Source organism: Marasmius oreades, chromosome 8 (genome assembly GCF_018924745.1).
Source record: "Marasmius oreades isolate 03SP1 chromosome 8, whole genome shotgun sequence".
NCBI classification, from domain to species: domain Eukaryota; kingdom Fungi; phylum Basidiomycota; class Agaricomycetes; order Agaricales; family Marasmiaceae; genus Marasmius; species Marasmius oreades.
In genome coordinates, this window is record NC_057330.1 from 1,830,893 (window position 1) to 1,855,948 (window position 25,056).

Genomic DNA, 25,056 nt, shown 5'->3' on the forward strand with positions numbered 1-25,056 from the left:
TTCCTATCGCGGTAGGTCTAGAATTATATATACACAGTCCTAACATAAAATGTTAACATCCTGCACATGATTAATGTCAACGCGTGAATTCCTTAGTAGCTAAAGAAGGATGATGTGCATGTTTCAATTTCTTCCGAGTCAATTCAGGCTTAAAAGCAGGACGTATGGATTCTTCATCACCCCAAGCGTCATTCAATCCAACCGCCAGGCCTAAGCCTACCAAACCTAGTGCAGGATGATCCTCTGAGACCCTTGTACATGACTGGGTCCACTGTACGCTGTTTTGACGTGTCGAGGGAGCAGATCTAATCCCTTTCTTCTCGGCGCGCCCACAACCATTCGTTCCATCGTCCGTATGAGCGTGTCCAAATGGTAAGCTTGGCCTTCTCGGTTGCAACCTGGGTTTCTGTCCCCGAATATCTTGCACGTTATCCAAATGCACCAGCTTGGAATCCTCGCATGGATCTTCCACAGGAAACACTTCGACCTTACCGGCGCAACCCTGTTCTAATATCCGCCCGTCAACGGTTCCAACCATAACTTCGAATAGCTTCCGTGCCTCTTCAGCAGTGCGCAAGGTACCCTTCACCATGGAACGGGACAGGGAGACGAGTTTATGTCGGAATGGCGATGAGGGCAAGTTGGGTAAGAGACTGGATAACAGGTGGCCGAAAGCGTTGATATCATCGATAAAAGGTGATCGAGAAGAAATCGAGGGAGAATTGGGCCTGGTGAGATTGTGAGCTTGCGACGACGACGGCAACGGAGACTGTAGGCGAGTGTGTCGAGCTCGCGGCAAATCTACAAAGTAGTACCTCACAGGATATCTTGTCCTATCAAACTTCTCGGGACTCTCGATAGCATTTGTATCCGCTGATATGTCCACCATAATCCCAGGTACACCTTGGTGCTGGGTCTGTGCCGCAGTTGAGAGACCACCATGTACAACACCATGCTCGTGCAAAAACGTCAGCCCTTCTAGAAGCTGTCTAAACATGTCGACCCAGTTTGCCACCGTCCGGAAGAGCAATGCATTGAATGGCACAAGGTGCTTGAGGCAGAGGAAAATGTTGTCGTGCGTCTGAGTGCGATCCACAGCACATATTATGTGTGGTATAGGGTTCCAGGGGTCAAGGCGAGCATCTCGTTGGTTCAGAGCCAGATAAATGAGAAGTTGAGTCGATGTTGTTGGAAGGGGGAGCAGTACGAAAGGGGTCCCATCTTGACAAGTTCTCTGGAGAGTTAGTGACCGGAATATTACATGTTCCTCTGAATGTTTCGATAAAAGCTGGTCTATGTGCTCTTCAAAGTCGCTGTAGAAGGAAATAAGAAGAGGTGAATATGACAGATTAAAACAAGAGCACCGACATGTCATAGACGACTGACGACGAATCCGAGGCGTCGTCCTCAGAACCCTCGTGCAACGACTCATTGGCGAGCATGGAGGCACAAGCAACATATATAGGATCGTCTCGCATTCTGGTAAGGGGATGTCCCCAGGAATAAGACCCAGAATCTTCAATAGTCTCGTCAGTATCTGGTGAATGCATCGTGCGGAGTAAGTTGTTCCATGCGATACAAGACCATGATTATACAAGCACCTCTCCAAGTCTTTGACAAATCAAGATCGTGCAGTTCCCTTTACTACCCGATCCAAATTCTTCCAGAAAACAAGGTCACTAAAGTAGGAAAGAGGGGACGATGTTTGAGCCTCATGGTAGAATGCGCCACGCCTATGTTGTTCCGGCGCATAATTTTGTTACGAAAACGTTTGGTAATATCGACGTGTATTCGGGGTTTACAGTATCGTCCACGCCGGGGTGGTGATGTTGGGTCGTGGTTTTGAAGAAGCCTTGTGAAGCTCACCTCATGAATTGGTTGCATGTTACGAGTTACATTAAGTACTGTACAGCCCTTATATCAGATTGATTATTGTAGTTAAGTAGACTATGGAGTAAAAGAATTACGGCAGGTACCATGTTACTGGAGATTTCAAAAGGTCCATCTAGTTATCAGTCGTAGATGGGGAGAGGCAGTAACCTGGCGGAAGACCGTCAATAAGTGTAGGGCGGCCAAGAGTGAACATACCTGTCTGCATTGAACAAAAAGTTATCTCCGATATCTTCACCTTCCAAAAACCGTGTGGGATATAGGACTACACATTTGGTCGAACCATCAGCTATTGGTGCGACTGTCTAAGGAGGAAGCAAACTGGCCTAGATGTCCGTTGAGATCCTGCAAAAGTTTCTCCATCTCATCCCGCTCCCATTTCTCGAACGGCTCAATACCTTTGGAAGGACGGCGAGCCTTGGTCTCCTTCTCCTTTTCCGATGGCGGACCCTCCTCGCCCTTGCGCTCGCCTTCCAGGTCTCCCCCACGTTCCCCAGATTCAACTTTATCATCTTCGCCTGGAGCACCTTCGTCCCCTGTTTCCGACGGTACTCGGGCCACAGCTTCCGGAGTCGCAGAATCGCGAGGCTAAATCAAAATACATAACAATTGAGGTGATTGTCCAAGAAGAAACAAAAGAACATACCGGCTTGTTCATGCGTTCGTGATGCACTACAAACTCCTTGTACTGCTTCCAAGTTGTGACCAGATCATCAGGAATAGCATGGAACACTTTCCGGTATATCTCCGTCTAGAATCAAGTTGTTTAACCCTTCGACAGAAAGTATAATAAAGATAGCGACGAACATTGTAGGCAGCGGAAGCCACCCAGACGTTCTTCCAGAAAGCTTCAGACACTGGATCTTCAAACCCTTTCGGGTCCACATGGGGTCTAGGGGTAGGGATTGTCCATGTCTTATTGCCCATCTTGCTCGTCAGATGTTTCCGCAACAGCTCTCGAGCACCGACAGCTGCGCGTTCCTGTTCACTCGCGTCGTCGATTCCCGATGAGGCGTGGGGTGGTTCATCATCAGTTCGGGGCGACTTAGAGGCATTTGCGGGTGCACCATAGAGTGCCCCTTTGACGCCTGCATTTCCCCCATTATTATCCTTGTAAGCATCACCATTCATAAGGTGAGCCGCCGCTGCATCGTTAGATTCCGTTTGCTCCGTGGGGGGCCTGTGTTCTGCAATCGTCTTCTCCTCAAGTGTTGGCACCATCGAGCTAGCAAACCCGGGTTCCTTCTGTCCGTCGCGAGTGAATGTAGTTCGTTCCTCCTCGAGTGTTTCTCCGGCTGCTTTACTTGTATCTCCGGAAAGACCCAATTTATGGGCCATTTCGTGCTTCTCGGCGGAGCCGGCTTCCCCAGAGGCGTGGACAACTATCAAAAGCCCTTTATCAGAGAATGGACAAGTCGAAGCATACAATCAAGTCACACTTTGCTGTGCTGTGTCCTTAACAGAGTCGAGGATATTGCGAACGGGGGTTTTCTGTTGAGATTTTTTAATCTTCGTAACGCCGCTCTCTTTGCCGTATTGCTGTTCGGTATCAGGATCCCATGTCTCCTGCTCAAGCCCGTCTTCTACTGGCTCGTTGACCATAAGATCCTCTTCGTACATTGCATCCACATCGATGCCCAAGTGCTCTCGCATGAGGCGAATTCTCAAAGTATGAGCAAATCGGCCGACTTTGAAAGGCTTTCCTCCCATCATGCTGAGAAAAACTAGTCAGACAAGGAAGATATTCGTCGTAAAACGAAAACAACAAACCCATCAATCATGTCGGTGTCTCTGATGACGGCCGCAATCTCGGAATCTCGGTCACCACGTTGTGAGCGTTCATTGATGTTTGCACTTCCAATAATTGCCAGGCGGTCGTCTACGATGCATACTTTTCCATGGATATAAATCTGGACGTTCGCGCTTCAATTGGCAGGGAATTATTCACCAATGACCTGATGTCATACGCACCTGCTCGGTTGTCAGAATGTCTCCGCATAATTTGCCCCAATTTCGTAGGCAGAAAACACTGATATAATCGTCGGGCTGTTATATATAGTTAGAACTCGAGCTTGAGAAAGATAATAATAATACGAGTAACTGACATCGATTCCCTCCTTTCTAAGCCTCGAAAATATCGAACATGGTCCTCGAGTGATGGTGCGATTTTGGCATTCAAGGATGATGCGAATCTAGAGTATATTATAGGTTACAGGCGAGCATAGGCGATGGCCACTGATAGACATACCGCACTAGCGTCACTGGAATCAACAGGGAACGAGAATCCGGGAAGCAAAGGGATGACGATACAACATTTCCAAGGCGCTTTATCATGGTGAGCGCGTATAATTCTGTGAACAAGAGCATCCCCTATGTTGTTCTCGATTTTAACGTCACTGACCACCGTTCTGGAGAGTAATCAATGGACTAAACTATAGAATAAGTGGACGGGCGTACGATGTGATGAAAAACTGGTTCTCGATATACACAAAATGCTCCGACATCTGAATAGCTGATGGTCGTAAATTAGTGAGCGACGATCCGGAGGACAACGAGGATAGACGTATGATACCTTTCAAATACGCGTTCTGAATCGAATGCTCGATTCGCCCGGGTGTTCCCAGTGACCAGGGCCCCGCAGAGCGACATATCTGCATCTCACAAGTCCCAGTGAGTCCCATTTGCGTTAATTCACCAGGCTTAAATTCTGGTGGAGGCAGAAGGAACGGCATCACTCGTGTGTGTTTCTATCACCATTCGTTGAATGAAGTCTTGTGTATCTCGAGAAGTTCACGTACTTTAATTCGCAGCAAATAGTTCCACCTTCAAACGTTTAGCAGCGGGATGGTCACACAGAATGACGTCGCGCACCTCTGTACAAAATGGCGGGCGAGGTCTCTGGCTGGCTGGCCAACAATTTGCATGGCAACATCATGCCTTGGTACACCAGTCAAACCTTGGACAATGTGTAAAATTTCGTAGGGTTCCACTTACCACGGCATGCGCGGGACTTTGGTCCGATCGTACATATCTTCATCCGGCTTGTTCAATGTGTAGAAATCAGACACCCTAGGGTTGCTATAGTCCTTGCCTATACGAGTGCATTCAGCTGATAAACCCAGTTCGAACTATGAGGAAAGCATACCAGGCCAAATTTGACGTTCCGCTTCGTCATGATCGTCAATGAGGACGTGCTGCGGTGTGTCCCACCTGTTGAGAGGTATATGAAAACTTGTTTGGCAAGAGACATATTTCCTACCTTCCAAAACATAGATCGAGCCCACCCATGAACGCTATGGCCTGATCTATCACGCAGAGCTTTTCGTGCTATATGCCATTTTGAATACATGATAATTGAACGGCGGTAAAGTAGCGACACTCACATGAGCCCAATAGAAAGTTCCAGTTTGGAAGTGCGAAGGAGACCGTTGGACCATAATGTTAGGGTGAAGACTAGTCATGCGTTGTTTCGTATAGCTAGTGATAGTTGTAAATGAGTAAAAGGACGTTGAAATCATGAAATGGACTAACTTGCTGTTGGTAGGTGTCGTTCGACTGGAGACTTCCTGGCTATTTTTGTTGAATCAGATTACTTCCAAGGATTATATAAACAACGTACTAGACAATGATGTAGATTTTGACACCTTCCTTCGCCTTTCGTTCAAGGAGATTGTCGACACGATAGTGGTCTTTTCCCGGACGACGCATTAGGAGTTCTATAACAATGGCGATTAGATAAGAGCTGGAAACAAGGGATAAGAGGAGGTCACAAACCCGGTGACAGCCACCAATCATGAATATAGATCGTTTCTTTAGCCAGCAAGATGGCGCGAGATAAGTTCCAGAAATAATCTCTCTGCAATAGACAAGATCAAGAACATGAACTGTTGCGTGAGGAAAATGGGACATACCCCATCGACAAGCCATTGTGCAGCAACGTTAAGCCGAATAGGGGCAAAACTGTCAAAACGATTGCTTCCAGTGTAGTGCGAACTGGCAGCAGCTTTCTCTAAAGCAGTGATCCATTGAAGCATTTGCCTCTGTTACACGAGTCATCATCAACCAAAGGAAAATCAATAATCCAACTTGGTCACTCGCCTCATTCTTAGCGTAGAGCTTCAGTCGCATCTGCGAATTTGTTATGAAAAATGTATGTTTCGAGACCTGGTTCGAATGAGCCTTCTTCTTCTTCTGTGACCACGGACGCTCTTTACCCATCTCGTCGCCTTCGTTGATCTGATTATGTTCTAGTGGGTTCACATTGGTGGATGGATCGAGCATGGGGGTAGCAGGGCGAGATGATATCGACGAATGAGTGGACCCTGAATCGTCCGAGTCTGCATCACCGTCCATAGTAGTTCGTGCCCGAGAATGGTTACGATGGAGTGCTTTCGAAAGGCGTCCCTTTATACTTCCCATTAAAGACAGATGTTCTGCCTCGGGGTGGACGGCAAGATGTTTACCCTTGCTATCCGTGTCCACTTTTTCTTCCTCTTCGTTTTCGGAGTAGAGCAGGTGGAGGCCCTGTCTGTAGTAGCGTCGTGGTCGTTCTATTGCGAAGTCGGAATCCAAAAGGAAGACATCCCAGACTTCTAGCTGTTCGAGATGAGTTAGATACATGAGGATATGTATGAAGAGAGCCTACTTCTCCAGGTTCCTCTAATACAACGAGATAACTTTCGCGTACTGCACACCACCTTGCTTCCCGCTTCGCCTTCCAGCTCAAGCCTTTTCGCCCAAAACCACCACCTTTACTATCAGTGGCTTCAATCTGAAGGTAACCCGCCTTGAACTGATTGCCTCCCGTTTGCGCCAACGTTATTGATAACGCGCTGACTTCGAGGAAGCCTGCGAGCCTGTTCGCTGTTGGATGGAACATCTTGTTTGTGTTTCAGATGATTATCAGTAAAAATGTTGAGAGAACATACCACCACGCGTATAAGATCGAGGAGGTAGTTCTCTAACGCCTCTCGCTGAAGTCGAGCAAAGTCAGCATGTCCGACTTCTGCTCCCTTTTCACGACCTTCTTTCACGAGCCACTTGAAATAGGGCAAACCTAGGAACGGGATAAGTCAGAGCTAACTATTGCCCCAGGAAAGAAATGCGCACTGGTTTTGGGAAATTCTGGCATGTCTTGAACGTTGCGATTGTACGTGTTCGAAATGGTATAATGAGCGTGTAGCGACACAAAATCTCGCAACTGGCGGTAGACAACCCATCGTACGGCGCCATTCGCGTATTCACATTCAATCCGGAAAACGGATTTATGTCCCTTGAGAGGGTGAAGGCTGTCGCTGACCCGAATACGCAATCGGTGTAGCAACATAGGGATTCTGCGGTTTCCTTTCTCGTCGCGTTCAAACCATAAACGAAGCATGAGTGTAGACAAACCGCCTGTTATGAGCTCGTCTGTGATGTTAACTGACTGAGTCACAACGGACGCTGGACCCTGCAGTGAAGTGCCTTGGGTAGCGACTTGAGGTATGAGAGAGCGTAATCGACCCCATCTGGCTCTCGGCGTCTTCGGTGTGTCTTCGGCGGGAGACTGGGGGGCAGACTGAGCGCGCGAGAGGCCTGGCTTGTCTCCGAGAATGTCATTATTCCCCTTCTCTTCTCCACCAAAGTCCATCCCGGGCTTTTCTGCTGTCGGTGAGTCGTGAAACCATTTCATAGGATTCCATGACTCTTCTATAAATCGACTTTCCCTCTTCTTCCCTTTCTTATCACTTGACATAGAGCCGCCCACCTCAAGTGCTCCACGGAATTGGGATTGTGGTGTATCGCCATCTTCTGCGGTGGAAAGCCCTCGGAAAGGCCCATCTGGTTCGTGCTTGCTATTGCTCCTTGAATTAGACGGAGACGTTGGATGAGAATAGACGTATGATAGAGACCGCGGTGGGCCTGTTCTCATGGAAGGTGTTGACGGAAGAGACCTGAAATGAGCAACGGGGCTACGGTTATTTGTCAAGTCCAACTTGGTCAGTTTGGGGGGCGTCTGGGGGACGGCAGCGGAACTGGAAGCGTGGTCATTGTCGCCTGGAGTATGTTGCTTTACTTCAGCATTCTCAAAGTCGTGGTGATGAACTTCATGAGTGGTGTCTCCGTCGGCGTGAGCACTAGAATTTTTGACACGATGGACGAGGTCTACGATGTCAAGGGCGGGCATGACTGGGCGCGGTCGATGAACGCACTGCAAGCGAGAGTGAAGAGGAGTAAAGAATCTTGTGAATGGAGCGCGTATGTAAAGACTTCGACTTGGCGTACGTACGTAATAGGCACGGATTGTGTAGTTACCTACTTGAACAACCACAACACCGCCTGCAGCTGCACAACGCTAAGTACGTATGGGTTCCAAAGTTTGGATTGGTGTATACTATGAGTTAATTTTTCCACTTCGCAAAGAGGCTCCATATCCTGCTTTTCTCCCAAAGACGGCACCAGCAGTCAAGCCACTTCCGCCAGGATAATTGGTGTAAAATAGTCCGCCCACCATCTCTCCTGTACAGAAAAGGCCATCGATGGTTTCCCCAGTAGTTTCAGAGACTACGGCCGCCGTCTCGGCATCAATCGCTAAACCGCCAAAGGTAAAGGTGATACCGCACGTCACTTTCACTGCCATGAATGGATCACGATCGAGAGCGAGAGCCCAATTAGACTTTGGCGGAGTCACAGAACGTTGAGAAGACTGCGTAGAGAAACCGTCCTTGATAGAAAGGTCTGCCTTTTGGTCAGGATATTCCGCTTCGTGCAAGCGCACGGCGTCGTTGAACTCTTGCATAGTGGAAAGGAAGCGACTCTGGTCTCGCAATCCTTTCTCACCCAACCGTTGAGCCAAGCCTTCTAAGGTGTCTGAATAGATCTTCTCGGTTACACCGTCCCCGTATTCTTCTTTTCGTAACGAGCCCAGAACCTTGGAGTCCCAGATTTGGAAAGCAATTCCTTCTGGCTGAGAAAGGATAGCTCTTCCGAACTTCGCATAGGTGTAGTTACGGAAGTCTTCGCCCTCATCAACGAAGCGTTCCCCGTTTAGGTTGACCATAACACCCAATGGGTACCCAGATTTCGTGAACTGATTGGTGACATCTCTTGCTCCTGCTGAGTCTGGAGCGTTAGCGTCCCACGCAGTGCTGTGGCATCCAGACCAGTCCCCAGAGAACTTGGCCCCTACTTCGCGAGCTAGACGAAGACAATCACCTGAGGTTGGAGAGCAACGATCGGTTCAAAATACTCGCTGAAATGCGCTGAAATTAAGTACCCACCAGTATTATAAGGTGTTCCACGAACCTGCTTTTGAGTCAATCTCTTGCTGCGGGAAGATCATCGGAGAGTTACCTTGGCCTTCTCCCAACCCGGTCCCAGGTGCTTTTCTCGCATCTCAGAATTAGCCTCAAACCCACCAGCGGCAAGTACGACAGCTGGTGTCTGAAACTCGATATCTAAGCCATCCCTTTGTACGATAATACCCTTGGTGGAGTTATCCTGCACGATCAAGCGTATGATAGGGGAATTGAACCAGACTTCAACGCCAGCTTTGGCCAAAGCTCGTTGGTGAGCAGTAATCAATCCCTTGCCTCCGTCTTCAACGCTAATAACCAATCCACCCCAGAACTTTTGTCTGCCGTCAACTTCATAGGCCTGTCGATGGAACGGGAAAATGAAGGGCACATTGACGTGATTGTGGAGCCAGCCTAATGTGTCTCTCGAATTGTGGACAACGGCGTTCACTAAAGCCTTATTGGACCTTCTACCACCGAGCCGCATGATGTCTTCTTCGAACTGTTCGGCAGTATAGGGATCCATGTCGATCTTGCTAGCCATCTCCGGACTCACGTTACGAACTAGTGGAAGAAGGTCGTGCAAGCCTCCATGGACAATACGATGGGCACCAGCTGTGAAGTAACCATTGCCACCAACCCATTCAGGCGAGCAGCTATCGACCAGGAGGACTTGAAAAGAAAACTGAGCAGACAACTGGGGATAGCGTTTAAGTGACGCACCTTTCTTGCAACCATTTTCCACCGCAGATAAAGCAGCACAACTCCCAGCATGGCCAGAGCCGACCACAACACAATCGTACTTCATTTGAATAGTCAAAGGCCGATATCTCCCTGCGGTGGGATAGGAAAACGAAGCTGATGGAAAGTCGCATGATGAGAAAATTGAGATTATTCAAGTAGTCTTCTGATGTGGCAAATTGAATGAGGTCTGCCTCGGAGCTGCATGGAGTTTGCGCCTTCAGGTATTTAAACAAAAGTAAGTACGTGAAGTGTCAGTGGTGTAACAAGTGAAAATGCCGGATGGAGCCGAGCCTATCAATGTAATTCAAAGTCCGCCAACTCCGAGATAAGCCTGCGAGAGGACGCGCCAGTCAAAGCCTCCTACAGTAAGGTAATACATTTGAAATCTTACAGATTTATCTACTCTCGTTCAGGTTTGGTCTGGAACCACCCGTGCCCTCCGACAAACCCTTTCCCCTTACACCTCTCACCCTCTTCTGCCTCTCGTCCATCGAGAACACTTATTCTCATATCGTTCAGGCGTTTTTTGTAAGTACTGATTTCAAAGGAGCCGACGCGGAGTTGAAAGACCCGTGGGATTTGCCGAATTCAACTTTCTTTCGGTATCAGGATTCCCATGGTAGTGTGGGTCAGTTTCATGCAAGACCACGTATAAAACATAGACAATGTAACTGGTGAGCTGTCCCAAATCTTTCGAGGCATTGACCTGGAGCGTCAATGTCAACTTCTGTTCCCCGACGTCTTCGGCAGCACTCCTCCAGACATGGAAGGCGGTGTGAGAAGGACAAATAAAAAGTACCATGGATGGGATCTCCAAGTTGATAGGTTGTTCTTTGCTAATGGCATACGTACGTTTACTCCCTCCTCTTCTCTATTTTCCACTTAGCTTGAAAACTGACTATTCGATTCCGAATCAGGCGACCCATGGCGAGAAGCCACGGTCGCTGCACAAAGCCTCAACAAACCAAGCACCCTCAAACAGGTCCTTACTCTCAGCGACGGTTTTCACTGTTCAGATCTCTCGGCCGCTGTTGGCATGGTTGACCATAGTGTTGGTGAAGTACAGAGGAAGGCGCTAGAGGCGTTCAAGGGTTGGCTTGCCGAATGGTCATAAACGGAGGCGTCGGAGGACTTGAAGAGGGAAACGTTAGATAGAACTTTCAGGAGAATCAATATTTGGGAGAGGGAGCCAACCGCGATGGCCTAATCGAGATATATAAATTGAGGACAGCGATGCATGAACTTGGTGCAAACTCAACTTATCAACTATAACTATTGACATTGTTTCTCAAGGCTTCGAAAAAGAGGAAAGAAATTTGATCAACTTCGCGCCGAAAGATCCAGCTTCTTGATTGTGATCCATCGGATTGGCCAATGTGGATCACATCCCCAATGCCAAGGTACCCAATCATGACCAGCGACTTGAAGAAGGCCAGATCCACCACGGTACAATGTACATGGCCCTTTGCTTTCTTCGTATCGAGATTTGGACAGTACGTGGCCGAACCCCGTGACCCAGTACTCACTTCTAGATCGGGTATGTCACTGCGTCTTGTAGTCGATTTCCGAAGTAAAGGCCGATGCTACCTCCTAGATTCATGAATACCATAATCGGCGCCTAAGACTGACAGTGTTAGTAAGTTTTCAAACTATTCGCTACGTATACTAACTCCATGCTGACTTGAAACGTTTGATATTCAGTGGTTCGCTGGAACATCAAGGGCGAAGAATGAATGCCATCCCTAAGTTCGTACGGTTTCCCATTCAATCCGGAATGAATAAGCATTACCGAACGTTTCTGGATTGATTTCCACACGACTGTCGTTGCATTTTTGCATAAAAACCTGCGGCCTTGTGCAATTTGCAAGATTGAAGTTCCTCCCCAACCTTCAAAGAATCAAATTCCAAGTTTTACTACCGAACTATGCGTGGTCTATACCTGGTTCTCGCTACAGCCATCCTTTCTCCATTGCACGCCGTGTCGGTGTCGGTAGATGTGATAGCCTCACAGAACCCTCACCCCGCCGTTCAAGTCAAGAGTCGCGCAGTCTCACCGAATGTGACGAGCTCCCTCCAACATAGGGATGTTCCTGGGCAGAAGGCGGTTTTCATGCATGTGGTGAGTGATCAGTTCATCGCGCGTCCTTATATTTAGCTGAAGTGCCTCGGATTGAAACTAGATCATGGGAAGTATGTGTTCATCAGATATTGATCTTCAAATTCTCCCTCACTTTGATCAATGCTTTTCAATTTGATGTAGACGTGTGAGTAACTATTTGGATTCTACTGATGCTTGTACAGTCGTGACTAAAACGTGCCGCCTTAGCTTTGGTTATACATTCGATAATTGGGTTCGAGACTTGACAACGATAAAAGCTGCTGGAATGTCAGGTTTTTTCCCGCTTGTTTGATCGTTTCTCAATTTCTCAATCTATAGTGACGCTGTCGCGCTCAACATCGGTAAAGCCAACGACTGGCAAATCGACCAAGTCTCCACCGCTTACGACGCAGCCGCCTCCGTCGGAATCTCGACCTTCATCTCCTTCGACTACTCTTCCTTCCCCTGCGACACCAATCTCACAATCTCGTACTTTAACAGTAATAAGGACAAGCCCGCTCAGTTCAAAGTTGATGGCGTACCCATGATTTCGAGTTTCTTGGGGCTATGCTTAGGGACTGACGGGTGGCAGAGTATCAAAAACCAGGGGGCATATTTGATGCCGTTTATTGAGGTGAGTGACGCGCAAGATTTGCAGGTAGGACGTCCTTGGGGATTTTTGCAACATTGGCATTGGTAAGTGGCCCATTGTACTTTCGTGTTTGTTCTTTTTTTGAAATCAGCTTCTCTTTACAGTTGGGGATGTGCATGGCCGCAAGGAAATGCCCCGAAGACTGTGAGTTTCTCTTGTCAGTGGTTGCTCCACGCGGGAATGCTGACGTTCTTTATTATTTATTTATTTCACAGACTGACGATGATAATTGGTGTACGTGTTGGCGTTCCACTTATGTCTTTAGTTTCCAATGAACAAGACCCAAACGACGTGTAGACTTGAGCAATCTCGGAGCCGGCCGTTTTGCCACAACCGTCAGTGCTTGGCTCTACGTTCACTACCCAGGAAACAACCGATACCTCCGTGGTGACGACCACTTACTTGCCACGCGATGGGAGCAGCTCATTGGCTTGAGGTCCAGTTTAAGATTTGTCGAATACGCTACCTGGTGCGTCCTTTACTGATTTTGCTCCTTTGCGGTATATCACTTACCCCTTTCGTATCAGGAATGACTTTGGAGAATCTCACTAGTGAGTAGAATAGCTCTTACGCGGAAGACTCGTTGCACATGCGCGTTTTTATCCCGCAGTGTTGCCCCTACTACGTCTGGTAACCAACCCGCTGGTAAGTTACAACACCCCGGCAATCGATATTTGTTAGATGTGATCTCGTTTTCTTTTCTTTATGCTGCAGGAACGACATGGGTGAACGGGTTCCCGCATACTGCATGGCTTGACATGAGCAAGTACTATATTCAATACTTCAAGAGTGGTAGCGCTCCTTCCGTTACGGTGAGTTCTGGCTGTCGCTTGTGTGGGCGTAGGAAATGGTAACTCACAAGTCCGTTTCTCGTTCATAGACAGAGTCCGTTTACTTCTGGCTACGCCCGAACCCACACAGCATTCAAGCAACTGGTGACAGTGTCGGGCAACCTACGGGATGGGATTGGGCTAGGGTAGGCTCCTTCGTTTTCCCCTTCTCACCTCCCCTTGAACCCTGAATAACTTTTCATCGTGATCCTCAGGACTCCCTCTACGCGGTCGTCTTCTGTCGTACCACCGGTGGCAGCTGTAGCGCTACGCTCAAAGTCGGAAACACGAGCCAGAGCTACAGTAATCTCCAGCCGGGACCTAACAAGCTAGAACTTCCTCTTGACGGTAACAGTTTCGGGACTGTTACGGTGCAAGTATTCAGAGATGGAGGAAAAGTTATTGATGATACGCCTTCAGCTAATACGTTCCAGTATACGAACTCTGCAGTGACTTGTGAGTTGCATCCATCGTCTTTGATTTACTATAGAATGAACATCGAGTTTTTCTAGACAACTTCAATGCCTTCGTTGGCTCTGCGAGTAAGTTTGCCTTCTTCTTTTGGTTTCCCATGAGGCTGAGATCCGTTTTCTAGCGGCCTCAATTTGTGGTTAAGGGCTTTTTGAATGGAATTATTTATGTGTTATCGTATATTCAATTCTTGCGTGCAAATTGAGTGTCAGATTACATGACCCCACAGTATGAGCATATGGCATCTGTGCCATAGCTTCCTGTAGGCCAACCTTTATCGATCATCGAACACGTAGCCAGAGTCAAAGCCAACTCGACTCTACAGGAACAAAGAAGCACGATCTGTAGCGGTATTAAGTATGACATATTACGCGAGAGTTCATCGCTACAAAGTCCCTATATACCCCCCCAAAAAAAAAGAATCCTTGAGCTCTTATGTACCCCATGAGTCTGCCTGCAGCTCGGTCGCATTAAACCAACGCTCTGCATTATCATGAAAGCCCTTTGCTGGGCCCTCCCTCAAACATGTGCACCTATCAAGCTGCTGAGGACACTCATAGCCCCATCCTTGATGCTGATAACCCATATCGGTAAACTGCATGACCTGATCCTTCCTCAAGGACATGGCAAGGCCCAATGAATGTACAGGCGAATCGGACCATCGTTCATAGAAGAAACCGCCCTCTTGCTCCAGATAATCGAAAAATTTTGTGTAAACTTCGCTTTCCCAAACGGATCTGTGAGATATTTCGAAGTTGTTGTACATGCACATTCGTGTCCATTCGGGGTTGGAAGCTTGACCTTGCAAGGCTTTTTTAATGCCTGATTGACCGGACCAGACGAAACCGAGATTGGCGTTGGGTGGGATGATATGGGAATGGGTGGAGAGGAAGTAGGAGGCGTTGGATGCGAGGCTGGGTTGGACAAAGTCTGCGTCAGGGGAGATTTGGATGAAACCGTAGAGTTTGTTGGAATCGATGAGGCGTTGGACTGGGTCATAGGGCTGCCAGAGAGGGAGGATTGGGTGAGTTGAACGAAAGGGGGAAGAGGAACGAACGTACGATATCACAATGAAATTCTATGTCAGTATCCAACCTCCAAAGCCACTCGTAATTTGCGATGGCAGGATTACGCCAAAAGAAGCCAGAGTAGAAACGACACATTTGTCTATAACCCGTTGAGAAACCGATGCTTTCGAGGGAATGTTGGACAAGGGATTTGTCGAGGTGAGAAGGTATGTCCCAGGATTCTTTTGTGACGGTCGCGAATTTGGCGCGGCCCTCTGTGATCCAATCAATCTTTTTCTTATCTTCGTTGCTGACGGCTGCCAACTCATCCTCGGTCATGAAGAGAACGTAAGGGTATTTGAGACGGCGGTTGAATCTGTTTTCGACATTATAAAGGGCTAAGATGGCTTGGTGAACCCGAGAGGGTGGGAGGAGCATGAAGATTACTGCATTCGGTTTTATGGTGGAGGATGAGGGCGACAATTGAGAGGTGGTGTAAGAAACGTAGGCTTTGTGAGAGGGAAAGATGAGGAGGAGAACGGCGAAGACTAGGAGTGAGCAGAGGATTAGTTTTGAGCGAGAGGGGGGCATGGTGAATGGAGAGAGAGATAGAGTGAGGCACTGTTTCTCATTAAAAGCGCGGGAAGAAAACTGACAAAGTTGTAATTGAATGATTGACCTGGATATTGTTATTCCACTAAGAGTCACAAACAGCTGTTCAAGGGAGATTCGAGCGGAAAAGAGTAGCAGTCGTAAAAGAAGGAGGGAAAGTCCAAGAAATTCCAAGACAATCCTATATATCCTATATATAATGGGACAAAGATCCTATATCCTATATATAATGGGACAAAGAGACCTGATTATCAGCGATTATCAGCGATTATCTCCAAAAAATGATCTATGCGACAGGACCAGGGTAAATTAAAGCGGAGATCGAAATTTCCTGCGTGCACGACAATGTCCCCTCCCTTTGAGCTACAGTAACGTAGTATTTTTCATGTTCCTGTTTATTTATTCCTACTGTTATCTGACATGCATCTATACTTCAACTGTTATGAGATGTAACTTTTATATTCCCACACACTTTTTTGGTAATAATTTGTCATCTCTCACTGTCTCCTCTCCCCTTCTCTAACTGTACTGTTTTTCCACAGGTTACAGGTTTTTCTGTGCATGGGACAGGGAGGGAATGGGGTAGGCCACCCTGTACAAAGTTCTGTACACAGTACAAGTCCTCCACCTGCTATTTATGTCACCCACTATACAACATGTACTGATTTGGCACAGAATACTTTCCCCATGGGTTTGTACCTGTAAAATGGGATAGAGCATGGCCATACCTGCAGATAGGGAAGTTGGAACAGCACGGGTTGGTGGGTTTTCCTGTGCATGGGATGGGGCTGGAATGGATTCGTCACCCTGTACAAGTCCCATACCCACCATACTTTTTTCCATGGGTAACGGGTAGGACAGGTGTAATTACGCCTCTGACACAGGATGTTCACAGAACAGGTCATGTGATATGAATACAGTGGGCCAAGGGACACAAACTTTCCCCCCATGGGTGATTCATGCTGTTCACTACCTGCAGAACTCCTACAGAGCACAAGTAAGCAGGTGTATAAACATGCAAAAAAACTCGGCACAAAGGGCCGGGTCATAAGCTTGTAAATATTCAATAAATAAATTCATATTCCCACACTTTTCTCGCTTCTCCTTCCACCACTTTCCTTCATTTCCTTCATCATCATGGCCGTCTCGCTTCAAGTCGTTGGTGTCGTGAGCTTCTACATGGTCGCCGCCCTCATTATGGTTTTTGTCAACAAGCTCGTCCTCAATGCCGCTCCCAATCTCACCGTCCTTTTCATGTTCTTCCAATCCACCACCACCGTTGTTCTCCTCATCTTGACCTCGTTCCTAACCCCCCTCGTCCAGTTACCCCAACTGTCACTATCTGCAGCACGAAATCTCACGCCTCTTATTATCGTCGACACCGCTGGTTTTGTTTTCAACGCTCTCTGTTTACGAGACGTCGAAGCGGCTTTTTACCAGATCGCGCGAGGGATGGTGTTACCTTTGACTATTCTCGTCGTGTCATGCACTTCTCGACAAGCACCTTCTCTGAAAGTTGTTGGATGTGCTACGATCGTTACATTGGGTTTCTTCATCGGCACATCCTTCCCCGCCGGCCTCCCCGCCAAATCAGTCATGTCCCCCACAGCTTTGTTTTACGGTTTCCTTTCTTCCATGTCTATTGCACTCCATGCTGTACTCGTCAAATCTTCATTACCTTACGTGAATGGAAACCCAACCATGCTCTCATTCTGGTCCAACTTGGGGTCTGCATTGCTTCTCGGGGCATTATCTCTCCTGAAAGGCGAAGTCGTGGAGTTTATGGGTATGACGACCAAGGTGGATTGGGATTGGAACACATTCTTGTGGGGAAATATCGTTACGGGTGTGTTTGGGTTTTTGATTAGTATTGCCGGGATTTTGAGTGTCAAGGTGACGAGTCCGGTTACGCATATGTTTAGTAGTGTTAGTATAGTCCCTCTCCCTCTCTCTGGTGACGAGTGCTGATTTTGAGCTACATTAGGCTGCACGGAGTGTTTTGCAAGTGTTTTTGGGTGTCAAGCTTTTTGGAGACGTGTTCACGACGTAAGTTCTCCCTTTCTTTCTTACCTCCTCTGCTCTATAACCATGTTCCATTGTAGTCAACGAGCCATGTCAGTGTTCACAATCCTTGTGGGGACTTTGTTATATACCTATATCAAAACTCAAGAACCGAAAGCTGCACCGGCGTCTGTTTTGCCAACAACGAAACAGGATGCGGAGAGTCAGGCGAAACTTTTGCACAACGAAAAGGAGGAGGGTTGATGGCGATTCAATCTCGGACCCAAAAAATGTTGTTATTGGGGGCAAGAGGGGATGTTAGAGGCATTTATGTGGCGATCTTACATGGCTTACACCTATTTCTCTATTTTACTATGCTTTCACCATTATTCATGGACTCGAGCTTGTTGTCTGTAATTTTTTCAGTTGGCTCGCTGAATACTACGCTCCTTTTCGCCTGCAACTTGTCCCCGTGGCTGTCGCTTCGATCACACCACCATTTCGAAGAGTGCAGGAATGGTTCTATGCCTGCCTTGCCGGGCCGTGACTTGCCGGCGTCGAGGTCAAGTCCGAATTCATCTTTAATTTATTGGCACCGGGAATGTTCTGACACGAATAGTGTAAACAAAACCCATTGAGCTAAATCTGAAACTGATGTGTACCACAGCCCGCCCAGGACTGTTTCGTGATAGATGGCGAGATGTGGGAACGTGATCATGTTGTAGAAGTCTTTTGCGGTTGTGTTCCTTCTGCATGTGCCTTTCGAACTATCTCCACCCGGCCTTGGCTTCCGTGCCGTAGTATCAGTTGTGCCGACGCCGGTCTATCTCGGCGCGAAATAAGCGACTGATATGGGGTCGGCGGCTTCTGCATTTGATCTAACAGCACACGTCGCCATCGAAATATCTTGTTCGCGTAAGTTCTGACGGACAAACGACAGCTAACTCGCTGGGCCAAGCTACTGGACGTCACCCAATGCCCTAACGCTAACAGGATCTTTTAATTATGTATATAGTGGCGTAACATATACCCTACCCCGCTGCTTGTACCTATGTTGTAAAGCGGAAGGAAAGGAGGTACTAATTACGAGTAACGACGTGTACAACGAGATAAAGAGCGGATTCCATATGGTAAATGGATGACAAACGAGGGAGGGATTGTAGAGATAACAACAAAAACATCAAAGAAAAGAGCAAGCATACTAAGGCTAATAAAAATGATTTACATGGACCTAAAGGTAAGATAGCTTGAAAATCCCAGACGAGAGTACCAGTGATAGATATGTACGAAATCAAAAAGTCCAATGAAAACAAGCGTTCAGAATAATGACTAGTCCGGGTCCTCCCTTTAGGCTGCCCACGCAATCCTCAACTTTTTGAATACATCTCCCTGCAACGACGAGGTCGAACCGAGTTTCTCCTCCAATGACGGTAACGACAAAGCTTCCGGATCCATCCCCTCTGTCCCTTCAGGTGGCACTTCAAACATGTACTCTGGTTCGTCACAATCTCCCCTGGGCGTAGCCAAGACGTCGGAGCTGTCTTCGCTTCCACTTCCACTTTCCGCGCTCCCCTCGGTTTCAAGAGAACTCGAACGCGTGGGAGTGGTCATGTCTGCAGGTGACACTGAGGGTGCGTCCGTGGGTAGAGGAAGGACAAGTGCACCCAAGGCCCTCTTATCCACCTTTCCATTCTTCGTCATCGGAAAGTCATCCAATGCTAACCATTTGGTAGGTACAGCGTAGTACGGTTGTATCTCTTTCGTGGCAGCTTCGACAGCAGGTATGGAGACGGTGGAGGGAGTGACGAAACCCCAAAGATCTCCAGGTGGTAAAAGGAGGGCTAGGGCGTTTGTTACTGGCGGGTGGCGCTGTATATCAAATACATACTGTTAGTGAGTGGGAAGGGAGGAAGAGGCGGGGACAGGTAAACGCACTCGCATAGCAGTACCAACACCATCTAATTCCACTCTGAACCCTTTGACTTTGACCTGATCATCCACCCTCCCCATATGATCCAATTGACCATCTTTCCTCCACCGTCCTAAATCACCCGTGTTGAACATCCTTGCACCGTCAGCATCCACAAACGGATCCTCCCTCCACCTCTCTGAGGTTCTCTCCGGTAGATTCAAATACGATGTAAGATTCGCACCGATCCCACCGACCCACATACACCCTGCCTCGCCAACCGGCATCGGTTGGCAGGTCTCGGGATGGAGAATGTACACATTCGTATTCGGAATCGGTTTCCCAATAGACAGAGGATACCCAACCGTATGCTTTTGAACCGTATTACAGATACTAATCTCCGTAGGCCCACAGCAATTGTGGAAGTCGGTATACTCGGCCCACGTATCAGCCAAGGATTGTGGACACGGTTCACCGCCTACGATAACAGCTTTGATGTTTGGGTAAGAGGATGGATGGTGTCGGGTGAGGATGGAAGGGGTTGAGATGACGATGTCGACAGTTTTGAGGAGGGAAGCCCAAGCGGCAGATGAATTGCCGCGAAGACAGAGGGTGCAACCGTTGTAAAGAGAACCAAGAATTTCCCACGCGCCCATGTCGAAGGCGATGTTGAGGAGTTGAGCGACACGGAGACCTGGGGCCATGCCAATGTTTGCTGGAGGACCAGAGATGACTGATAAAGAATTATAGTGAGATGGTGTGTAGGCGGTATAGGGGTTACTCACCGTTGGCGGCACCAATATGTTTGACGTCTACGCCTTTGGGACGACCTGTTGTACCGGAGGTGTAGATACAATAAGCACCATCTTCAGGACTTGTGAGGTCTTCGACCTTGGACGAATTGGCATTGGATTTTTCGTCTTCGTCAATGACCTCCTCTAAAACGACAGCGCTTGGTACACGATGAGAAAATTCTTGTACAGTGAGTACCACAGTTGGATTGGAGTCTTCCAAGACAAACTGTAGAGTGTCGTCTGTGATGGTAACAGCATCAAGCGGTACGTATTGACCACCACTTTTCAAAACAGCTACGATGGCGACGACGAAAGGGATGTTTCTTTTTGCCAGTATACATACTCTTTTCCCGGGAATGATTCCTGCGGCTCGTAAACGGTGGGCAAGGCGGTTGGCTTTGAGGTCAAGGTCGTGATAAGTGATGGTGGATAAAGCGGGATCTTCTACAGCGATAGCGTGTGGTTGAGTGCGTGCATAATGTTCAAAGGAGTGGTGGACGATGGGGATTGGGATGGGACGTTTTGGACCGAATCCGAAACGGTAAAATAGTGCTCTGTCGACGGGGGAGAGGGGGTCCATGAGATAGGGAGAGGGAAGGGGGAGAAGGGGAGAAACAACGAAATTAAGGGAAAGGGATGTATTATTTGTTTTGTGCCTTGATTTGATTATCTCACCAGATGCCGCTTCCGGATCGACATCTGCCGAAATAAATACTATCGGCATGTTGGGCACGGACTGATCACGGAGGTGAGCTCTAGATATAGGACCGATGGCCGGAGTAGGTTCCCGCTGTCTCGACTGTACCTCTTCCTCGACCTCGCCTGTCCCTGTCTATACGCCACTACTTAGTTGTCGACGGAGTCAATGTAACTGTAACTTAATGATACCAAAGTCAGCCTGACTTGGACAATTACAATTCAACCTGTCGATCCATCCATCGGCCCGGCTGAACACTTGTCAACACTTTCTCTTCACCACCATCATCGATCCGGTGTCAAGTTCACCCATGTCGTCTTCTTGGGTGTATGATTCACAGACAAAGTCCTACCAACGACCTTTGGGCTCGAGTGAACTCGCCTACTATTACCCTTCATTACAGAATGGTCTCGGTGATATGTAAGCTAAAGTACTCATACCTCCTTCCAATCCATCTATTCAAGCTACCTACCAGGTTTCTCCACATTGCATTTCGCGCTCAAAAACGCCTCGTAACGACAGAAAGAGTCGTTGGCGCGTGGACTGTTTTGAGATCTCGACATCCCTCTCTCATGTCGCGAGTGGTTGAAGATGAAAACGGAATACCGCGATTTCGGTTGGTTTTCGGTGCCTCTTTTTTTTTTGTTGTTTTACAGTTTAAGATATCCCGTAGGTTCTCCCCCTACACAAAGACAGAAGAGGCCTTAGCTGATACTAGCCAAGTAACTTATTTCAAAAACGATGCGAAAGAAAGTGAGTGATCGTTTTGTTGCCGCCGATTTTCAGTTTAGCGTGTAACCAATCATGGTAAATTATTCTTCTTCCAGAACTGATATCGGATTACATGAACGGCCCAAGAACCCTCTCATCTTCAAAACTTTCTTATGTCATCATCTCCGAACGGAATCCTAATTCGTCTCAAACGGAAGGAGAGGAAGCGCACGCGGAATATGATTTATTGATGTGTGCACCCCATTATCTGGGTGACGGCGCCTCGTTGCATCAGTGCACTCACGAGTTACTGTGTTTGCTGTCCAACAACTCGGACACGCAACTGAAAGCACAGATTTTGATCGATCCGAATAGGGATGTGGATTGGGTGAGTTTTCGGATGGTTTATTCTGGTTTAGCTTTAAGAGTATTCATCCTCAATATGCGCAATACTGTGTCGGAAAGCACGGAATTCTTCCACTCGCAGCGGAAACCCGCTTGAAACCTCTGATTTCTGACACGAGTCGATGGGCAAAAGCGGCTTCAGAGGTTAATATTGCGCAAACGTTGAGGAAGGAGATTGTACGTGGTCTCCCCTACACTGGATTTTATACTCAGAATTGATTCTGTCCTCTCACTCCAGGGTGGGCACACATTCCCTCGTACACCACGCGGACCTCAAAACACAGTCCTCAACGAATTCGCGTTCACGGAAGAAGAAACGTCCAGAATCCTAGCCAAGTGCAAAAAGCACGCGGTGACGATTAACAATGCCATGTTTATCGTTTGTGCTGTTGCTTGGGCGAGGGTGCTTGGTGTCAAAGGGAAGTGGGAAGACCCGGTGATGATGTACACCGCTATCAACCTTCGCCCGTTTCTTTCCCCTCCTCCTTCGATTGGCGGTTCTCATTCTCCGTCCTATTGGTTTGTGGCATTATCCTACTACAATATCGTCCTCCCGTCTTTCCCTCCAGCCCCAACCCCCGAAGGAAAAGATTCAGAACGTCACGGTGTGTTTTGGTATAGGACGAGAAACGTGAAAGCTCAAACCCGGAAGATCGTTGTCAATTCGAGCTTTTTAAAAGATCGAGCTCTTAGGATGGCAGATTTCAGAGCTGCGCGGGTAATACCACGGGGGAGAGGGAAAGAAGTGGTATTGCCTACTCTTCCTTCCCAGGCTTCCGAGGCGCAAGCGCCATCAAAGTGTCTGCTGGGTCTATCTCTCATAGGAAACCTGGACTCCGTGTATACCCGTTCATCTTATGCACGAGACGAGAACAACCGGCCCAAGATAGACCTCCAGACGGTTACAACGGCCAGTCGTCAAAAACAGGGAGGAATGTTGTTTTTGGAGCATACGTTTGCGGGGAGGTTAAATTTACATCTTTGTTGGGACGAGAATGGGTTTGAGGATAAGGTTGTGGAGGCGTTTTGGGATGGGGTGAGGGGGGTGGTTAGGGAATATCTCTTATGATGGAAAGGGGAGGGGGCTTGGATAATGTTCTCATTACGCCGTTGTCAGGATCTTTATCTTGCCACGAAGGTATGGAATCACCGAATTAGCCAAGCGGCTTGTGTGGCAGCATCGGCGTTAATCTATTACTCACCTCTGTTTCTCATTTATTTTCCATGCAAGAAATCATATTAGCCATTCCTCTTTTCATTCCCGTACTAGTTACTCTTGGTCGAACTGCCTTCAATTGCCCGCTTCGAATTCGACTTCTCTTCGTTTCCGGCTGAATCCTAAAACAGAAAATTGTCTTGCGTCGACTCAGCACGGAACATGGAACGATATACGGAAGGTACGAATTACTACGGATCACTTGAGATACAAGGGATGGAAGTCTCTGGGAGAACAGAAAAGGAAGGCATTATTCGTCCTCTTGAGGTAATTTCATGACTACCTCCCCATCATCCACTGTGTCGCCATCCACGGCATATTCCCCATCCTCAGGCTCCGCTTCATCCAGCATAACATTCATGCCATTCTGCTTCAACATGAAGCAGTGACTTAACAGTGTTCCTTATGCGGCGGTTGCTATGACGAATTCCAGTACTTCTGTTTTGTCTGATTAACGTTTTTTGTGGCTAGCTATACACAGAAGTCATACAAAGCAATCGATCAATGAGAACAGATGCAACGAGTTGCGACCGTCGAGCACTCCGAAGCCTGTACGTACCACACCTCAGTCTTTTCTCCCACTTTGCCCACGACTGTCTGTGCCGCCTTCTCCAACCGCTCGCGGAAGAACCTGATAACAGACACACAAGAATATTCGAGGTGCCGCCAATACCCCACCTCCGACAACTCTTCCTTTGCGGCTCTCGAACCCAGAAATCGTCTGCAGCTGCATCTAACCCCAATGACCCTTCCCAATGACGTGGATATCTCTTTCGCTGTATCCACACAGTGGCGCCATGGTCGGGTACTTCATGAGAATGTCGCACCCCCGTAGCTGATCGGGTCTCGGTGACTCGCGGCAAGTGAAAAAGTCCCAGATCGAGCCCGCGAATTACCAGAGGATGGAGGATGCATGTCGATGAGATGGCACTCAGCTTCTCCTCACGCATCCATCTCGCCGCTCGCAGCATCAACAAGACTCTTTCTCTCGCTTTGACTTGTAATCTTCCAATTTTATCTAACCTATTCTTTGGCGTTCAGGTTTGGATACGCGGATTCACGGGGTTTTCTACCTCACCCAGCCCAGTCCCTCCCGGCCAGTCTCCAGCAACCCTACTCTTCTCGTGTTTCCTTTCATCTCTCTCCACCTTTTCCCTCTCGTCCATCGTGAGCACACATCACATTACGGGACGATCTCAAAGCCCACGATCTCAACTTTCCTCTTGCATGGACTCGGAGATCACTGTAGTACTAGCTGGCCCGGCGATGCTGGGCCCGAAACTTCCTAGAACGTTTGTCACTTCCTATCCTCCCTCCTCGGACTCCCTCTTCCGGCAACACATACTAGCCATGTCACAGAAGATCCACAACCCTTATGAGATCGATTTGGATATTGTCTCTTCGACCGTATATTACCATCATTCGGAACCTCTAACCCCCGAACAAATAAACTCAGACAGCTTTCGGTATCCTCGCCAAGAGACACGTCACATACTCATAACGCCATGGGCATATGTAGGATTTCATCACAACCTACTTCCTCAACAGACGCCGCTTCAAGTGATCATCGTAACAAAATCAAGGATCTCGATCCAAAGGGGTGGGGTGGCTGTGTAAAGGAGTGGTGGAGTTTTATATCTGAGACTGTAGAGCTTGTGGATAGAACTGATAATAGAAAAGATCATACCCACATTGGCAAAAACTCAGTTCGAACTAATGCAAACTTTGTACAAATTTGCTGGAAA

The 25,056-nt window shown here is 47.9% G+C and overlaps 10 protein-coding genes across 11 annotated transcripts; 5 read left to right on the forward strand and 5 right to left on the reverse strand.

Moving 5' to 3' along the window:
* Window positions 1–76: 76 nt before the first annotated feature.
* E1B28_012545 (uncharacterized protein) lies at window positions 77–1,478 on the reverse strand (the record flags this gene model as incomplete). The annotated part of the gene is made up of 2 exons (XM_043157668.1): window positions 77–1,313; window positions 1,369–1,478. 2 exons carry the CDS (start codon window positions 1,476–1,478, stop codon window positions 77–79), a joined length of 1,347 nt encoding a protein of 448 aa, XP_043005036.1.
* A 534-nt stretch (window positions 1,479–2,012) lies between these two features.
* On the reverse strand, window positions 2,013–8,056 carry E1B28_012546 (uncharacterized protein; the record flags this gene model as incomplete). Its single annotated transcript, XM_043157669.1, has 26 exons — window positions 2,013–2,040; window positions 2,089–2,155; window positions 2,217–2,478; window positions 2,537–2,641; window positions 2,698–3,272; window positions 3,330–3,604; window positions 3,661–3,800; window positions 3,862–3,936; window positions 3,996–4,082; window positions 4,139–4,298; window positions 4,348–4,402; window positions 4,463–4,637; window positions 4,689–4,713; window positions 4,762–4,827; window positions 4,885–4,981; window positions 5,036–5,100; window positions 5,150–5,217; window positions 5,274–5,367; window positions 5,422–5,460; window positions 5,510–5,606; window positions 5,665–5,746; window positions 5,802–5,930; window positions 5,989–6,486; window positions 6,536–6,769; window positions 6,819–6,946; window positions 7,000–8,056. 26 exons carry the CDS (start codon window positions 8,054–8,056, stop codon window positions 2,013–2,015), a joined length of 4,683 nt encoding a protein of 1,560 aa, XP_043005037.1.
* A 207-nt stretch (window positions 8,057–8,263) lies between these two features.
* Window positions 8,264–9,972, reverse strand: E1B28_012547 (uncharacterized protein; the record flags this gene model as incomplete). Its single annotated transcript, XM_043157670.1, has 4 exons — window positions 8,264–9,084; window positions 9,150–9,174; window positions 9,223–9,836; window positions 9,888–9,972. 4 exons carry the CDS (start codon window positions 9,970–9,972, stop codon window positions 8,264–8,266), a joined length of 1,545 nt encoding a protein of 514 aa, XP_043005038.1.
* A 271-nt stretch (window positions 9,973–10,243) lies between these two features.
* On the forward strand, window positions 10,244–11,202 carry E1B28_012548 (uncharacterized protein). Its single transcript, XM_043157671.1, has 2 exons — window positions 10,244–10,756; window positions 10,826–11,202. Exons 1-2 carry the CDS (start codon window positions 10,672–10,674, stop codon window positions 11,020–11,022), a joined length of 282 nt encoding a protein of 93 aa, XP_043005039.1. The 5' UTR covers window positions 10,244–10,671; the 3' UTR covers window positions 11,023–11,202.
* A 630-nt stretch (window positions 11,203–11,832) lies between these two features.
* Window positions 11,833–14,256, forward strand: E1B28_012549 (uncharacterized protein; the record flags this gene model as incomplete). Its single annotated transcript, XM_043157672.1, has 14 exons — window positions 11,833–12,027; window positions 12,114–12,172; window positions 12,235–12,294; window positions 12,346–12,702; window positions 12,763–12,802; window positions 12,874–12,892; window positions 12,956–13,127; window positions 13,186–13,209; window positions 13,269–13,303; window positions 13,373–13,470; window positions 13,539–13,634; window positions 13,704–13,944; window positions 14,001–14,030; window positions 14,084–14,256. The coding sequence occupies 14 exons, from the start codon at window positions 11,833–11,835 to the stop codon at window positions 14,101–14,103; spliced, it is 1,446 nt and encodes a 481-aa protein (XP_043005040.1). The 3' UTR covers window positions 14,104–14,256.
* A 48-nt stretch (window positions 14,257–14,304) lies between these two features.
* On the reverse strand, window positions 14,305–15,735 carry E1B28_012550 (uncharacterized protein). Of its 2 annotated transcripts, XM_043157674.1 has the most exons (3): window positions 15,623–15,735; window positions 15,021–15,514; window positions 14,305–14,962 (listed from the first exon to the last, which is right to left on the reverse strand). In XM_043157674.1, exons 2-3 carry the CDS (start codon window positions 15,402–15,404, stop codon window positions 14,393–14,395), a joined length of 954 nt encoding a protein of 317 aa, XP_043005042.1. In that variant the 5' UTR covers window positions 15,405–15,514; window positions 15,623–15,735; the 3' UTR covers window positions 14,305–14,392. The 2 variants fall into 2 exon arrangements, with proteins under 2 accessions (XP_043005042.1, XP_043005041.1); XM_043157673.1 differs by having other exon boundaries at window positions 15,021–15,735.
* A 932-nt stretch (window positions 15,736–16,667) lies between these two features.
* On the forward strand, window positions 16,668–18,041 carry E1B28_012551 (uncharacterized protein). The gene is made up of 3 exons (XM_043157675.1): window positions 16,668–17,504; window positions 17,563–17,624; window positions 17,681–18,041. Exons 1-3 carry the CDS (start codon window positions 16,716–16,718, stop codon window positions 17,841–17,843), a joined length of 1,014 nt encoding a protein of 337 aa, XP_043005043.1. The 5' UTR covers window positions 16,668–16,715; the 3' UTR covers window positions 17,844–18,041.
* A 521-nt stretch (window positions 18,042–18,562) lies between these two features.
* On the reverse strand, window positions 18,563–20,916 carry E1B28_012552 (uncharacterized protein). Its single transcript, XM_043157676.1, has 3 exons — window positions 20,274–20,916; window positions 19,515–20,221; window positions 18,563–19,448 (listed from the first exon to the last, which is right to left on the reverse strand). The coding sequence occupies exons 1-3, from the start codon at window positions 20,860–20,862 to the stop codon at window positions 18,927–18,929; spliced, it is 1,818 nt and encodes a 605-aa protein (XP_043005044.1). The 5' UTR covers window positions 20,863–20,916; the 3' UTR covers window positions 18,563–18,926.
* A 326-nt stretch (window positions 20,917–21,242) lies between these two features.
* E1B28_012553 (uncharacterized protein) lies at window positions 21,243–23,164 on the forward strand (the record flags this gene model as incomplete). Its single annotated transcript, XM_043157677.1, has 6 exons — window positions 21,243–21,399; window positions 21,455–21,595; window positions 21,653–21,732; window positions 21,807–22,078; window positions 22,156–22,272; window positions 22,334–23,164. Exons 1-6 carry the CDS (start codon window positions 21,290–21,292, stop codon window positions 23,162–23,164), a joined length of 1,551 nt encoding a protein of 516 aa, XP_043005045.1. The 5' UTR covers window positions 21,243–21,289.
* Window positions 23,165–24,122: 958 nt separating this feature from the next.
* On the forward strand, window positions 24,123–25,002 carry E1B28_012554 (uncharacterized protein). Its single transcript, XM_043157678.1, has one exon. The coding sequence runs from the start codon at window positions 24,221–24,223 to the stop codon at window positions 24,926–24,928; it is 708 nt and encodes a 235-aa protein (XP_043005046.1). The 5' UTR covers window positions 24,123–24,220; the 3' UTR covers window positions 24,929–25,002.
* Window positions 25,003–25,056: the final 54 nt, after the last annotated feature.